Raw genomic sequence first — 16789 nt, 5'->3', positions numbered from 1 at the left:
TTGGAAAACAAAATATGAATAGTGTGGTTGAGCTGGCTAGGTTTAGTTCTGTGTTAGCAGAAAGAATTGGGATTAGTAAAGATTAGTAAAGATTTCTTTCAAAAGAGAAAGAAATAGGGCCTAAATGTGGAATTTTGCTAGGTTAGAAAACCTGATGGCTGCTAGATCCCAGAAAGAAAAGGATGAGGATGGTTGTGCCAGATACAATCTCTTTAAGACTCAGTCTTCGGATAAAAATAGAACTAAACTTCTCTAGCTTCCCACCCATTTTTTTTTTTTTTTTTTTTTAGACAACCGTAAGGTGGCTGCTATTAAAAGAGAAAGTCACAGATCTCAGAAGGCATAAGAGCAATATGCTAAGAGAACTTTTGTTGTGGTTACCAGAACATAGATTAGAGGTCTGCAGAATTTATATTGTCCAGAAGAAAAACATAAGCTGGCTGGGCAGTAGCGCACACCTGTAATCCCAGCACTCTGGGATGCTGAGGCAGGAGGATCCCTTGAGCTAAGCACTTCAAGAACAGCCTGAGCAAGAGTGAGACCCTGTCTCTCCAAAAAATAGAAAAACTACTGGGGTGTGGTGGCAGGCACCTATAGTCCCAGATACTCTGAAACACAAGTAAGAGGATTGCTCGAGCCCAAGAGTTTGAGGTTGCTATGAGCTATGACGATGCTACAGCACTCTAGCCAGGGTGACAGAGTGAGACTCTGTCTCAAAAAACAAACAGAAAAACAAAACAAAACAAGAACAACAACAAAAAAGAAACCCATCAGCAGTATTAAAATCAAAACAAACCAAAACAAAATGTGAGAAAACAAAATAAAGAAAAATGAAATAGCATCCACTGGGCTTGACATTATAGATAGGTGATAGGGCTGAGTTGTAAGTGATAGTTATTTTGATGAAATGAGAGATGACAGAAGCCAGAATTTAGTTTTGATTGAGGAATTTAAGATTTGCAAAGTAAGGAACCACAGACAATATACAACTTCTTTAACAATTTTGACTATGACAACAAAGTGGGAATACATGGAAACGAGGTGAGGAATTCAGGGAGGATTTTGTTGTTTACCTTCATGTTTTTATTGCATAAAATCAGGCAACTTAAGCATGGTCAAAAGCTGAATGGTATGTCCCAACAAAGAAGTACCAATGAAACAGTAGAAACACAGTGATGGGTGAATTTAGAAAGGACCAGAGCAGGTGAGTTAAGGGAAGTGTGGGTAGCATAGATAATGTTGGATTTTGTAAACTATGGCATAGATTTGGCTTTTACTTCTGAGGGAGCCAGGAGATGGATGCAATATTGTGATACATGGGTCATGACAAAAGTTTTGAGATATACAAAAATCAAGACACATAAAATACTTACGGACAGAAACAAATGAAGCCCTCTCAGCAACACCAATAAGCTCAGCAAGTTGAAACTTGTCCAGGTGTTATAAAAGGATGCTGTAGGTTATCAAATGCTTTTTCTGCATCTGTTGAGAGGATCGGATAGTCTTTGTTTTTGCTTCTGTTGATATAGAGAATTACATTTATGGATTTGCATATGTTAAACCAACTTTGCATCCCTGGGATGAAGCCTACTTGAGCATGATGTATAATTTTGTTAATGTGTAGCCATAATCTATTAGCTAAGATTTTATTGAGTATTTTTGAATTAATATCATTAGTGAAATTGGTCTGCAGTTCTCCTTTATAGCTGGGTCCTTTCCTTGTTTTGGTATGAGGGTGATGTTTGCTTCATAGAACATGCTGGGGAAGGTCCCTTCCTTCTCAATGTTTTGAAATAGGTTGTACAATATACATAAAAGGTCTTCTTTGAAGGTTTGGTAGAATTCTGGTGTGAAGCTATCTGGTCCAGGGCTTTTTTCTTTATATATTTTTTTTTCCTGGAAGCTTTTTTATTGTTTCTTCAATTTCAGTGCTTGATATTGGTCTGTTCAATAGATCTGTTTATTCCTGATTAAGTCTAGGGAGATGGTATGTTTCCAGGTATTGGTCCATTATCTCCACATTGTCAAATTTCTGAGCATTGAGTTTTTTGTAATATTCACAGACAATTTCTTATATCTGTAGTATCTGTTGTCATTTCTCCTTTTTCATTTCTGACTGAAGTTATTAGGGATCTTACTTTTTTGCTTCTAGTTAATCTGGCCAAAGGTTTATTAATTTTGTTAATCTTTAACTGATGTTTTACTGCATTAATTTTCTGAATTATTCTTTTGTTTTCAATTTTGCTTACTTCTGATTTAATTTTCTTTTCTTCTGCCAGGTTTTAGACTAGATTTGTCTTCTTTTTCCTTTTCCTTGAGATGCTTCATTAGGTTGTTGATGTGTTCTCTTTCTGTTTTTTGAATATAGGCACCTAATGCAATAAATTTCTCTCTTAGGACTGCTTTTTCAGTATCCCACAGGTTTTGGTAGTTTGTGGCTTCAATGTTGTTATGTTCACGGAATTTAATGATTTCCTCCTTCATCTCCTCCTTAAATTAGCTGTCATTCAGCACAAGTTGTTTAGTTTTCATGCCTTGTGTGGGGATGAAAATTTTTGTTGGAGTTGAGTTCCACCTAAACTGCTGTTGTGGTCTGAAAAGAAACAAGCTATAATTTCAATTCATTTAGTTTTGTTGAAGTTTGATTTGTGTCCTAGGATATGATCTATTTTGGAGTATGATCCATTGGCCAATGAGAAGAATGTATATTCATAAGCTTTGGGATGATGTGTTCCTTGTATGTTTATTAAACCCATTTGTTCTAGGGTCACAATAAAGTCCTTTGTTCTTTAGTTTGTTTAGAGCAGTGGTTCTCAACTTTCCTAATGCCACGACCCTTTAATACAGTTCCTGTGGGTTGTGACCCACAGGTTGAGAACTGCTGGTTTAGAGGATCTGTCCCATTATGTCAGAGGGGTTTTAAAGTCCTCAGCTATTATGGTTCTATAGGATATCATACTGTTCAGACCAATTAAGGTCAATTTCATAAATCTAGAGCATATAAGTTGGGTGCCTAAATATTTACAACTGAAATGTCCTCTTGTCGTATTGTTCCCTTGACCAGTATGAAGTGACCATCTTTGTCTTTCTTAACTTTAGTTGCTTTAAATCCACTTGTGTCTGAAAATAAGATTGTGACCCCTCCTTTCTTCTGATTTCCATTTGCCTGAAATACTGTTTTCCAACCTTTCACCCTGAGTCTTGTTTTGCTCTTCAAGGTTAGGTGTATTTCCTAGAGACAACATATGAATGGCTTGTGGTTTTTTATCCAGGTAGCCAGCCTTATTCAGTAGGGAATTCAAGCCATTTGCAGTTATTGAGAGAATGGATACATATGGTGGAGTTTAATATATCTTCCTTTGTGAAAGTCTATTACTTAGTTTTATCTTTTGTGCTGCTCTAGGAGCTAGGTTTTATCCTTCAGTTTCTGGATGTTTACTTTGCTGGTGGTCTATTGTAATGGTCAGCATGGAGAACAGATCTAAGTATTTCCTATAGAGTTGGTCTGGTTGTGGCAACATTCATCGATATTTGTATATTAGTAAAAGATTTGATTTCTCCATCAATTTTGAAGCTTAGTTTAGCAGGATAGAGAATTCTGGGCTACCAATTGTTTTGTTTAAGAAAGTTAAAGGTATATGACCAATTTACCTGTAGATTAGAAAGTTTAGCTGAAAAATATGCTGTCACCTGGATGGTTCTTCCCCTGTAGGTCAGTTGGCACTTCCTCCTGGCTGCTTGCAGAATTTTCTCTTTTGTCTTGACTTTGGACAGGTACATTACAATGTGTCTTCAAAATGCTTTGTTTGTGTTGAGATGACTCAGAGTTTGATATCCCTCTAAACGGAGTGTGTCAGAATCTTCAGTGAAACTTGGGAAGTTTTCATTTATGATGTCCTCCAGTAGGGCTTCCATTCCTCTGGATATTCTTCTTCCCCTTCAGGGATCCCTATAATTCATATGTTTGAATACTTCATGAAGTCCCATATTCTCTACATGATTGTTCTGCCGTTTCTCTCTTCTTCTCTGACTTTTTATTTATTTATTTTAGAGACAGAGTCTCACTTTGTTGCCCTCGGTAGAGTACTGTGACATCACAGCTCACAGCAACCTCCAGCTCTTGGGCTTAGGTGATTCTCTTGCTCAGCCTCCAGAGTAGCTAGGACTACAGGTGCCTGCCACAATGCCTGGCTATTTTTTTTGTTGTTATTGCAGTTTGTCCGGGGCTGGGTTCAAACCCGCCACCTTGGGTATATGGAGCTGGCGCCCTACTCACTGAGCAACAGGTGCCACCCTTCTCTGGCTTTTTAAATGCATGAGTTAGCTCAAGAGCCTTATCCTCTAGCTCTGAGATTCTTTCTTCTCCATGCTGTACTCTGTTATTCATACTTTCTACTGCATCTTTAAGTTCCTTGACTGTCTCTTTCAATTTCTTAAGCTCCAATATGCCCTTTCTCCTTTCTTAATGTCTTTCATTCATTATTTGGGTCAGTTGGATTTCGTTTGGTTGATTTTCCACTTTTCCTTCAATTCACTCATTGATTTTGCCATCCATCATTTAAATTCCCTTTCTGTCATTTCCATAATTTCTTTACAGATAGAATCCTCTGCCATAGTTACCTCTTGCTCCCTTGGAGGGGTTGCTCTGTTCTGGTTTTCTGTGTTGCCAGAAGTTTTCACTTGGTTCTTCCTCGTGTGTGTTTTCTTCTTGTTCACTTCCTTTCCCTACTTTTTTCTCTTACTTTCTCCTGAACACTTAAGAAAATAGACATAGGTGGCATGTTTAAACTGACTGAAGCCATCTCTGACAAATCGACAGATCATATTATATATAATTGAGTAAAACTGAAAGCTGGAACAAGATAAGGTTGTTCTTTATCACCACTACTATTCAACATAGTTCTGGAAGTTCTAGCCAGTGCAATGAGGAAAGAGAAGAATCTTAAGGTCATCCAAATAGGGAAGAGGAGGTCAAACTCTCCCTCTTTGCTGATGATATAATCACATACTTAGAAAATCTCAGAGACTCGACCAACCACAAGACTCCTGGAAATGATCAAGAAATACTGTAATGAATCAGGGTATAAAATCAATGTCCACAAATCAGTAGCCTTTGTATATGAAATTAACAGCCAACTTGAGGAGTAAATGGATGACACATTTCCCTTCACAATAGCTTTAGAGAAAATGAAATACCTAGGAATAAAACTAACAAAAGAGATGAAGGTTCTCTACAAAGAGAATTATGAAACTCTAACAAAAGAAATAGCAGAAGAGGCTTGGCACCTGTGGCTCAAGCAGCTAAGGCACCAGCCACATACACTTGAGCTAGCAGGTTCAAATACAGCCTGGGCCCACCAAACAACAATGCCAGCTACAACCAAAAAAATAGCCGGGCATTGTGGTGGTGGGCGCCTGTAGTTCCAGCTACTTGGGAGGTGGAGGCAGCAGAATCGCTTGAGTGTAGGAGTTGGAGGTTGCTGTGAGCTGTGATGCTATGGCACTCTACCAAGGGCGATGGCTTGAGGCTCTGTCTCCAAAAGAAAGAAAGAAAGAAATAGAAAACATCAACAAATGGAAGGACATACCATGTTCTGTGCTGGGAAGAATCCACATTGTTAAAAATGTCTATACTACCTAAAGCAATCTAAAGATTTAATGCAATCCCTATTAAAATGTAACATCATACTTTGAAGAACTGGAAAAAAGATCTCCTTTTCTTCAAATGGAACCAGAAAGAAAAAAAACCATATAGCCATGGCAATATTTAGTAATAAAAACAAAGCCAGAGATATCACTCTACCAGACTTCAGGTTATATTACAAGCCACAGTGATCAAAACAGCATGGTATTGGCAGAAAAATACATACATAAATGTATGGAACAAAATAGAAAACCAAGAGATGAAACCAGTCTCTTATCACCATCTGATCTTTGATAAACCAAACAAATGCATACACTGGGGGAAAAAATCCCTATTCAATAAATGGTGCTGGGAGTCCTGGACAACCACACCTTTGTAAAAGGTGTAAAGACTGGACCCGCACCTTTCACCACTTACAAAAATTGACTCAAGATGGATATATGATTTAAATCTAAGAAATGAAATGATAAAAATACTAAAAGAAGGTTTGGGAAAACTCTTGATGATGACAGCCTGGGGAAGGAGTTTATGAAGAAGTCTTCAGTTGCAACAACAAGAAAAAGTCTTCAGAAGATGGAGACCTTATAACTTTTGTATTAACCTAGATGGAGTTGAAACACTTTCTTCTTAGTAAAGTATCCCAATAATGAAAAAGCAAGTATCCAATGTACTCAATACTGATATGAAGCCAGTAGACAATCTAATACATGCCCACATAAGAGACAAACTCAATCCAAGTTAGGGGAGGAGGAGGAAAGAGAAGGAGATAGGAAGGAGATTAAGTGTGCTCCCACTTAATGGGCACAATGTAAGGGTACATGGCACGCCTCCCAAGTGAGGCACACAACTACACAGGGACTTTACCTAATGAATACAAGCATTGTAGCCTAATTGTTTGTACCCTCACATTAATCTGAAATTGAGGAAAAAACAGAAACTTGAATGGATGAATCAGAATGGAAAATTTAGGCAGCTTGGAAAGTCTAATTATTTCAAACCTTGGAAGTTTCATTCAAGAACATTATTGCCTGGTTAAGCTTCATTCCCATGCCAAGAACACCTAGTTCTTACCTGGTATGTTGCTTTTTGTCTCAAAGACATGATTCCACTCTTTTAGTTATTTGTGAAGTATAATGTTTTGTTGACTTTAGTTACCTTGTGAAGTATAATGTTTTGTTGACTTTAGTTACCTTGCTAAGAAATATTGTTCTCTCTAAGCAGCTACATGTTTGGGTCCATTAACTATCCCCACTTTATTCCTTCCTCTCCCCTATTTTTCCAAGCCTCTGGTAACCATCATTCAACTCTTGTCTCCATGAGTTTTAACATGAAGAAGTAACCTAATTGTACCCCCAAATTGAAGCTGATCTACGTATATTTTATTCTCAAAGTCAGTAATTTCCTTAGGCTTAATGTTATAATAACCCACCTTCAAAATCATTTGCACCACAGATAAGATGTATATTTTTATAAAAAGGAATGGACTTTTTCAGTTTTTAATAAATGTTAGTCTTACAATAATCAGCTTTTTGTAAAGCAAATAATATTATGAAATTTTTCTTTATGTTTAGTGTATTCATTAGCAAAAATTATTACCTCACTGCTATGGTAAGAATTTAATAAACACTGGAAAGAATAAGCATTATCACTGAATAAGTTTTAGACAAAAAATAATTTTCAATAATTTTGAACCTGGGCTGGTGGTTTCAAACCCAGTCCAGGCCAGCTAAACAACAATGACAACTGCAACAACAACAACAACAAAATAGCCAGGCATTGTGGTGGGCACCTGTGGTCCCAGCTACTTGGGAGGCTGAGGCAAGAGAATTGCTTAAGCCCAAAAGTTTGAGGCTGCTATGAGCTGTGATGCCCCGACACTCTACCAAGGGTTACATAGTGAGACTCTGTCTCAAAAAAAAAAAAGAAGAAAAGAAAAGAAAAAACAAGAAAATAATTTTGTGTTAAAAAAAAGTTTTGAAGACAAAACTAAGACTTTTTTTCAGATTTACTCACAAGATGAAATTTTCATCTTGTCATTCACTGTAATACATAAGTAAAGACTAATATGATTCCTTAGGCTTTATGAAATCAAAATGTTACTGAGAACTAAGATAAATTGTCATCACTTCTGATTTGACAAGAAGAAATTAGATCCCAAACAAACAAAATATATACATATATATTTTTTCATTTTATTGCTCTCATCTTGATGTTTTGAAGCAAGCCAAGAAATCATTTTTCTTTCTGAATTGCATTAGGATTTTTTGTTTCTCTGTTAGTTTGTGAAGCACTAAAGAAAACTCAAAACAATAGAAATCAGGCAAGAAAATACAGTAAGTTAGAAAAAGTTTTCACTTTCTAAATGCAATAACCCCAAAAGTCCCTACTCCTTCACCTTGCTCCCATATTCTTTGATGTCTGTATACTACATGTCTGTGCACAGAATTTTCACTGAATTGTGAAAGGTATGTCAGTTAAACTTTTTTGAGAATCTTAAGGAGATGGCATCTATTCCATGTGAAAAGAATGCACACACACAGAAAAGAGGAATAACAAAACAAAGAAAAAAAACACTGCAGAAACTAATAATAAGTACACAAAGTACACAAGTGTATTTATTACATTTTGCAAGCACTTTTCTCTACATTTCAAAAACGCCACCATCAAGCCGTTGGCACGTTTATGTACAAAACAGATTTAACTGTAATGCCTGCTACAAAGCACTCTTGTAAAAATACAAACTGTAATGCCAGAAACAAAAGCCAAAGTCTCAACATCATTACATAAGTTTAAAAGACAGTTCTAAAAATCATCACATACTATTAAGACACAGAACTGAAACACTACAATATAGTATTTAAAGAAGCCCATTAATACTCTTGCTAAATATCTGTAATACTGCATGTATCATAAAAATGTTGAACCAGTAGGATAATCTAAGTGTAAAAAAAAAAGAAGCAAAAGGAACCCCAAATTAAATAATACTACAGAATGCATAATCATGCCACAGATAATGCTAGTAATCCCCCACCCCATGTACTACAAGAACTTGGAAAATTACTGATGGTGCATGACTAGTCATTGTACAAAGATTGTTTCACTCAATAAATTTTATTAGAAATGCAATTACACTGAGAAAGGATTTCACAATCATCAAATCAGTGTATGATATTACCTAGTTTTATTCACTGACAAAAATGTCTTGTCAGGCTACATCATTTTAAAAGATACTTTACAGCATTCTTGTAGCATTAGAAATAATCAAAAGAAGAGAGTCAAGGTTAAAACAAACAACAAATTTGGTCCAATAATACTGATTTTTTTTTTATTCCTTTGATATAAGTGGATTTGAATGAACATTCGGCTAAAATGACTCACTTAAAAGGAAAACACGAGAATATCACTACACTTCCAAACAACACATTCTGCAGGAGGTGCCTCTGACCACACTTGAGAAAACACTACAGGGAAAGGACGTAGATTGGAAGGTTGCAAGCAAAGCTATTATATTAATGGAAAGCCTTTTCAAATATATCATACACATTTTAGGAGTAGTTTACAGAGGTGCAATCCATGAAAACTTTTAAAGTAGGTAAAACAACTTCTGAGGAAGGGGATTAGTGTGCTTATTTTTAATATACCACCTTCATAAAGGTAATTAATGTTCCACATTAGCATATTAAAAGTTCCCATCCAGCCACTGCTTAAATCACCAAGAGATCATTCTCCAGTAGTCCATAGTAGTTATTTCCATTAAAATTGTCTCTATGTACTAAACTTGAAAAGGTTAAGTCTGGTGTCACAGTCTTTAAAATGCCATGCATTAGCATTACTTTATCTACATGCTCACAACATAAACATGAGTAATCATAGAGAAATACCTTGTAAGTACATCAAGAAAAAATACAATGCTAACGAAGATAAGAAGCACTTTTTTTTTGACCTACTCTTACAAATTTAGAAATTGCACCTTAGATTGATGAAACCATTTAACCAGGGCCTATCGTAATTGACAAAATCTCCGCATTTCAACAAGAGTCTCATGGTACCATCTATGTCTGTTTCTGTTGTTTGTAATGTACAATGGTCCCTTTGAAGGTTATCTATAGTTAAACTAGTTACCAAAATCACAACTAAAAAGTATAAAAAGCTATTTTCCTTTCAAAACATTAAGAAATAATGCAAAAGATAGTTATGTCTATAACACATGGGAAGTTGTTAAGAAAAAAAAATCAAACAAATCTTGGCCTGTGACAATGTTGGTTAACTTTGATTTTATAGAGCTATTAAATGAGTTTGAGAAATTTCAAAGAAAAGGCTGGATAGGAGCTTGTAGAGAAGATCTGATCACACTGATCTGACAAATTAGGAGATCAAGTGCTAAGCAACAAAGAATTGTTTTCAGGCAATGACTCAGGAGTCACCTTACAGATCTTTGATGAGAAGCACTTCTCATTTTTGTTTTTCAAAGATTGGATGGTTGGATGGCCCTTAGTTAAACACCAATGCATTCTAATGGTAGAAAGAATGGGAAGACGCATTTATGTGTAAGCATTGAGCCGCTCTTTGGAACGGGTAGAGTGGATATCGTGAAGTTCTTGTTCCTCCTTTGACTTGATGTCCTCATACTTCTGCACCCGGCAGGCATCCTTCACGTAGGCCCAGTTGGCAGACAGAACCATAAGGTAGTGAACCTAATCAAAGACAAAAATAATTTACACTGGAGGTCTGTTCAATGTTTTCATTATACCTTGCTGTCAGGAAAGCAACAAGCCAATTCTGTATTTATGTAGGAAACGTTCACATGTAAAATACAACCAAATGTCTGTGGTAATAGGAAAACTATAATGAAGACATAATCTTCACTTTTGTGAGAATATGATACTAAATTCTTAGCACTCTTCCTTTCAATATCTTTTTTTCAATCCTGAAGTGATCCAAGATCTTTATGGGATGTTTTCTGTGTATTCTGTTCCCATTCCTCATATACCAAACTATCAGACCCAAAAATCTCATGCCTGTGTTTATAATCCATAGTCAGAGATATCCTCACAGGCAGCATGTGTCTACTTGACTTGTGTTCATTGCAGGGTCCATTACCTCCCTGTGAGATATAAAGAGGAATCCAAATAAACTGATGGATTTAGTTCTCAAGTTAATTTTCCATACAGAGAACTTGGTTTACTTTAGATAAGACATGATAAGAAAGTATTTCCATATTGGAGGTACCAAATAAATGTGTACACATTTTAGAAGATCTTGTTGGAAGTAAAAATTAATTAATGCCAGGAAGTGTATGAACTTCAGGTAAAATGGATGTGGGTCACATGCCTTGGTTACACTTGACCAGTAACGGCAGTTAACTACAAAAGGTAACATGTAGATAACATCGCTAAAAATATGTATACATTTTTTGGCACCCTCTGTATATCAGATCAGACAGCTTAATCACTATACATATGTCTATAAAGATCAAATTAGTTACATAGACAGTTAAATTCATGTGGTGTTCTTTAAGACTATCAAGTGCTGTGGAGAATACTTAGCAAGCAGCACATACTCAAACTGTGTGCCAAACAAATGAATATATTTTGTCAATGTTCAAAGCACTTTTTCTAGGATAAGTTACCAAATTTAATTGTAAGATCCTCATACAACAGCAGCTTTAATGGCCATTCCAGAAAAAAGAGTTCCAAAATTGCTTTGAAGTGTGAACTAGAAGCTGGCGTCAGTGCACAGCTTCCCAAGGGAGAGTACCTCAAAGGCGACCGCAGTGACACTTAGCAATGAAGTGTGTGACACTTTTTCTAAGATGAGCTAATGAACTTCATTGACTTTATGCATTTACAAGACTGAGAATAGTACCATATCCAAAAGGAAGCTACTGATTTGTCTTGAATCACAAAGTTAGTCTAGCAATAAAACTCCTGAGCAGTAAGATACCTTTCTTTCCTTTCTTCCCTCCCAGTCCGTGGTAGTTTTCCACATGATGGACGTTGAAGAATGAGTAGGGAAGAGAAACCAACTTGTCAGCTATTTACTTCCTCTGAGTTTTCAGGGGTGAACAATATTAGTATCTAATACTGAGAAAAACCAACCCCTAAACTTTTGATAATCATTCAAGATACCTTGAAAGACAGAAGGTGGATGACTGTAATAAAGTACAGGTGAATCAGAAAGAACACATATTCAGTACTAAATAGCAAACAGTGTAAACAACCGATCTTAAAAAAAATAATAAAATATTTGGACACAAGGATATAAAAAAGTTGTATACCATAAATGAATTATTTTCATAATGTTCTATTTCCTCTAAAATGTTGCATTTTGTTGAATGGAAACTGCAGGCCACTTGAAAGCAGAGGCTGCAAGTTATGGTACATACACTATGGTATTTAAAAAGGGAAAGCTTGATCATTATATATATGTGAATCACATAAGGCTTATATACATAATCATATGCTTGTGGTATTTTCTTAGACTACTTAGTGGAAGTAGCATGTACTCAAAATGTTTGCCAAATGTGTCTGCCACCACATCCCGCTATTTTTTCATTTTTAGTAGAGACAGGTCTGACTCTTGCTTAGGCTGAATTCAAACTCCTGAGCTCAAGGGATCCTCCTGCCTCAGCCTCACAGAGAGCTAGGATTACCGGCATGAAGCATCATGCCCAGCCCAAATGAGTATATTTTTTCAGTGTTCAAAACCTTTCCTTTTAATATCCAAGAAAACACATCCCCTAAATTATTAACTACGTGGGAGTGAAATACCAAAAAGAAACTCAGGGTTACTCTAGTTTAAAACCCAGAGGTTCCCAATGGGTCTTTACATGTCATAGGGGGCATGCATTAAGGGGACCACAAACCACTAGGCTTGTTACTCTCTGTGATTACTGAAGTTTTTAAAAACTAGGGTAACTAGTTTTGTCAGCATATAGGACTTCTTAACAGTTCTATAAAATCTCCGAGTAGATTCCTTATTAATTTTTTTTTGAGACAGAGTCTCACTATGCCACCCTCAGTAGAGTGCTGTGGCATCACAGCTCACAGCAACCTCAAACTCTTGGGCTCAAGCAATTCTCTTGCCTCAGCCTCCCAAGTAGCTGGGACTACAGGCACTCGCCACAGTGCCTGGCTATTTTTTTGTTACGGTTGTCATTGTTGTTTAGCTAACCCAGGCTGGGTTCGAACCTGCCAGCCCCGGTGCATGTGGCTGGTGCCGTAACCACTGTGCTATGGGGGCCAAGGCATAATTTTAATACAAATTCTTATAACCTTGTCGTAAGTTACAGATGATATATCAAAATGAACATTTTGATAGAGTGGAATTCATCTCAATTTTCTTATCTATAATATGGAAATAATGTGTATTGTAAGAATTCAATGAGAGGTTCACAGCAATTGCTATATTATGAGAACTGGATGTGTTCACGTATGTAGAACATTTAACAGTGCTTTCAACAGATCAAGTTTTTTTTTTTTGTTTTGTTTTGTTTTTTGAGACAGAGTCTCACTTTGTCACCCTTGGTAGACTGCCGTGGCATCACAGCTCACAGCAAACTCAAACTCTTAGGGGCAAGCAATTCTTGCCTCAGCCTTGTAGCTGGGACTACAGGCACCTGCCACAATGCCTGGCTGTTTTTTGGTTGTAGTTGTCACTGTTGTTTGGCAGGCCCAGCCTGGATTCGAACCCACCAGCTCCAGTGTATCTGGCTGGCGCCCTAGCTGCTGAGCTACAGGCACCAAGCCAACAGATCAAGTGTTTAAGAAATATTAATGTCAGGACTACTAATATATAAGTACTAAAAATGGTAGCCACAATTGTATTTTACTTGTCTTGTAAGACCTACACTACTACCAGAGCTAATAAATTGGAAATACTAACGTCAATCATTTAAGCTAGTAGGAAGTTTTGTGGTACCTCTATACAAAAAAATAGGCCAGACACAGTGGCTCACACCTATAATCCAAACACTCTGGGAGGCCAGTGATGGTGGATCCCTTGAGTTCAGGAGTTTGAGACTATCCTGAGCAAGAGTGAGACCCCTGTCTCTACTAAAAACTAGCCGGGTATGATGGCAGGTGCCTGTAGTCCCAGTTACTCGGGAGGCAGAGGTGGGAGGATCATTTGAACCCAAGAGTTTGAGGTTGCTGTGAGCTAGGACACCACAGCACTCTACCCAGTGAGACTCTGTCTCAGAACAAAAAAAAAAAAAAAAAAAACAAAATACCCACTGAAACATAATCTTCTAACTCTTCTTGTTTGAAATAAAATTTGTGTATATTGACAATATATCTAAATATACATATTTTACAAAACACAGATTCCTTAAGAAATATGTAACATATATATTTCTATTATCTTAAATTCTTTTGAGTTTTTTCCCCCAGAGTAAGCTTTTGAAGGGACATTAAAGGACATTATCTGTTTAAGCAGATATTTTTCACTTATGTATACTTGAGGGTGTGCATTTTTAGACAGAACCTTACAGGTACATGTGTGTTAGGAAATGCAAACAGATGTTTTATTATACTCCTCTTTTTAAAAGGTACTTTGATAGATATTATACCTGAGTATATACTGACTTTGAAACCATTGAGGTTTATTTTGAGAAAAACCTGACCTTTTTTCCTAAGTGACTTCACGTTACTTTTTTTATATATTTAATTAAGTAGAAAACAAGAGTAATGCAAAGGGATTGATTCCTTCTCAGAATGTCACACTTACCTGTATGTATTTGCAATAGAAGCAAGCTTTTAACATCCATAGTAATTTAATAACTAAAATTCTCATGAATTATTGGTATTTTCTAATGTTACCAATACTATTATTTTAATCTTTAAACTGTTTATCAAATATTATGTTTTGGATTTTTTGGTTTGTTTTGTTTTGAGACAGAGTCTCACTCTGTTGAACTGGATAGAGTGTCGTGGACAGAGTCTCACTCTGTTGCACTGGATAGAGTGTCGTGGCATCCTAGCTCACAGCAACCTCAACTTCCTGGGCTCAATGGATCCTACAGCCTCAGTCTCCCAAGTGGCTGGGACTATAAGCCCGGCCATGACACCTGACTAATTTGCCTGTTTTTAGTAGAGATGAGATCTTGCTCTTGCTCAGATCTTGCTCCCGAGCTCAAGGGATCCTCCTGCGTCGGCCTCCCAGAGTTCTGGATTACAGGCATGAGCTGCTGTGCCCGACCTATCAAATATTATTGCTAGGATAACATTTCCTTAGGTTAAGCCTTGCTTTTTATGTACTCACTTGCTTATTGGTCACCATCTCCCCATTTTTTTTTTTATTGATAAAATAAATGTATTTAATAAGAACTTCAGACATTAGGGATAAATTATCTTCTCTACAAGCAAATAACTTTGAAATTCAAATTGAACAATAAAGCTTCAGAACTAGGAGATCTTACCATAGCAATGACTGCGGCCCCAGCACCAGCAAGCGCCACGATAAACAAATGGAAGGTCATGTTCAGCTGCAACGCAAACCACAGAGAACCAGACATGTCAGAGTCGCAGGCAGAAGACAGGTCAGGATTACTGTTGTTTTATGAACAAGACTTCATACATCTTTTTAAAAAGTGAATCTGTGATAAGTAACTAACTCAATCAAAACACATTATAGTATCTTATCCCCCTGCAGATTCTTTAAATCCTTTAAGTCCATCATTTTTAACAGACTTTGATTATCAAGATGAGATTGTGATTAATAGTAATGGTTTTTAGTAATATTTCAACCATACAAAGCTCTGCCATCTCTTTAAATATAACTTTAATTTTTTTCAATATTCATTAAGAGTTTCTAGGTAAATGTTAAATACTTAAGATACTCTTAATTGACATGTGCAGACCATGTTATTTATATTTACTCTCTCTCCCCATGCATAACACCACTGCAAGTACAGTCACCTCTGAGAGAATAAGAGAGAATTCCATACATATTTAATTATAACATAGTCTTCAAATAATAAGACCGATGGTAAAATTTTGACAAAATTAAAGGCTGTAAGAACACTCACCTCAGTAGATTCACACATCCTCAAGAAATTCTCAGAGACAGTACAGATTTTCTTTTCCTCTCCAATTGTAACAATCCCTACAAGGTGCAGACAATGAAAGTTTAGCATTATGAATGTCTTCAAGGGCTGAGACAGAGAAAGAAAATGAAACTTTCTACGGACCAAATCCAAGTAAGTTCCATTTTATATTATTTCATATTGTAGTGGAAAAAGTCTTCCCCAGCTTTCATTGTAGAGAATAATTGTGTAAAGATTATGAATATAAAGACGTAAAACTAGCCCTCCAGCAGCTTATACATTTTCAGTCTGAATTTCATTGAATCTAGCCACTGGAATTTTGAGATTCAATTATCATTAGTTCATTGGTTTGGTCCATTAGGCCGATGCTGTAGGCGTCATAATTATTCTGGTAAGGAGACCCCAGAGTCTGCTGAAATCAGGATCTAAGTGTGTTCAGCTAGTATTGATGCTTTTGTTAGTCTATAAAGGTAGACTGTCCAAGAAAGTACTTTTTTTTTCTGCTACTATGGAAAACAATGCTGTCACAAGCAGGAAATTAAAAGTTGCCAGTTAGCTCATGTTTACCCTTGTTCCAGCTTGTTTGTGGACCAACTACATCAGATCCGCCTGGGGAATTGTGAAAATTTTGTATTATTTCTACACTCAGTACAGAGTTGTTAGATGGAACACCGCATTTTTAAAACAAGCACACAGGCGTTTCCTTGCCATGTCGCTAGATCTCATTTTAGAGAACAGAATTGATCACGTTCACCCAAGAACAGCTCTTTAGTTTTGTTTTGAGAGGTACTGAAGAGCTAAACACACATATGCATGAGGGAAAAAAAAAAACCCTCATATATCCTGGGCTATTTAGTACCTAAGATTTGGGCATTCACTGCTCTAGTTTCAATATGTACAAGTACATTTAAACAATCTCAGCTGTAAGGTCTGACATCATACACCCCTTTCCTTTTACTTTCTGCTTTGCCAATAGGTTGTGGAATCTATTTCAAACCAAAAAACAAACAAACAAACAAAAAAATCCAAAACTATTTGCAGTATAACAAATGCAGACAAATGCCTCTGCAACCTTTCCCGTTTTGCCAAGATGGTTCTAG

At 36.6% G+C, this 16789-nt stretch overlaps 1 protein-coding gene across 5 annotated transcripts in view; it reads right to left on the bottom strand.

Moving 5' to 3' along the window:
* Window positions 1-8233: 8233 nt before the first annotated feature.
* GPM6A (glycoprotein M6A) overlaps window positions 8234-16789 on the bottom strand; it is a 220721-nt gene continuing 212165 nt past the window's right edge. For all 5 annotated transcript variants that reach the window (XM_053585285.1, XM_053585323.1, XM_053585312.1 and 2 more), the window contains 3 exons: window positions 15672-15748; window positions 15063-15128; window positions 8234-10338 (listed from right to left, as the gene is read on the bottom strand). In XM_053585285.1, coding sequence (XP_053441260.1) covers window positions 10186-10338; window positions 15063-15128; window positions 15672-15748 — 296 coding nt within the window. In that variant the 3' untranslated portion in view covers window positions 8234-10185. The remainder of the gene's footprint in view (window positions 10339-15062; window positions 15129-15671; window positions 15749-16789) is intronic.

This window comes from Nycticebus coucang, chromosome 1 (assembly GCF_027406575.1).
Source record: "Nycticebus coucang isolate mNycCou1 chromosome 1, mNycCou1.pri, whole genome shotgun sequence".
NCBI classification, from domain to species: Eukaryota; Metazoa; Chordata; class Mammalia; order Primates; family Lorisidae; genus Nycticebus; species Nycticebus coucang.
The sequence above is the reverse complement of the archived record's forward strand: the minus strand, read 5'-3'. Positions and strand labels throughout refer to the sequence as shown.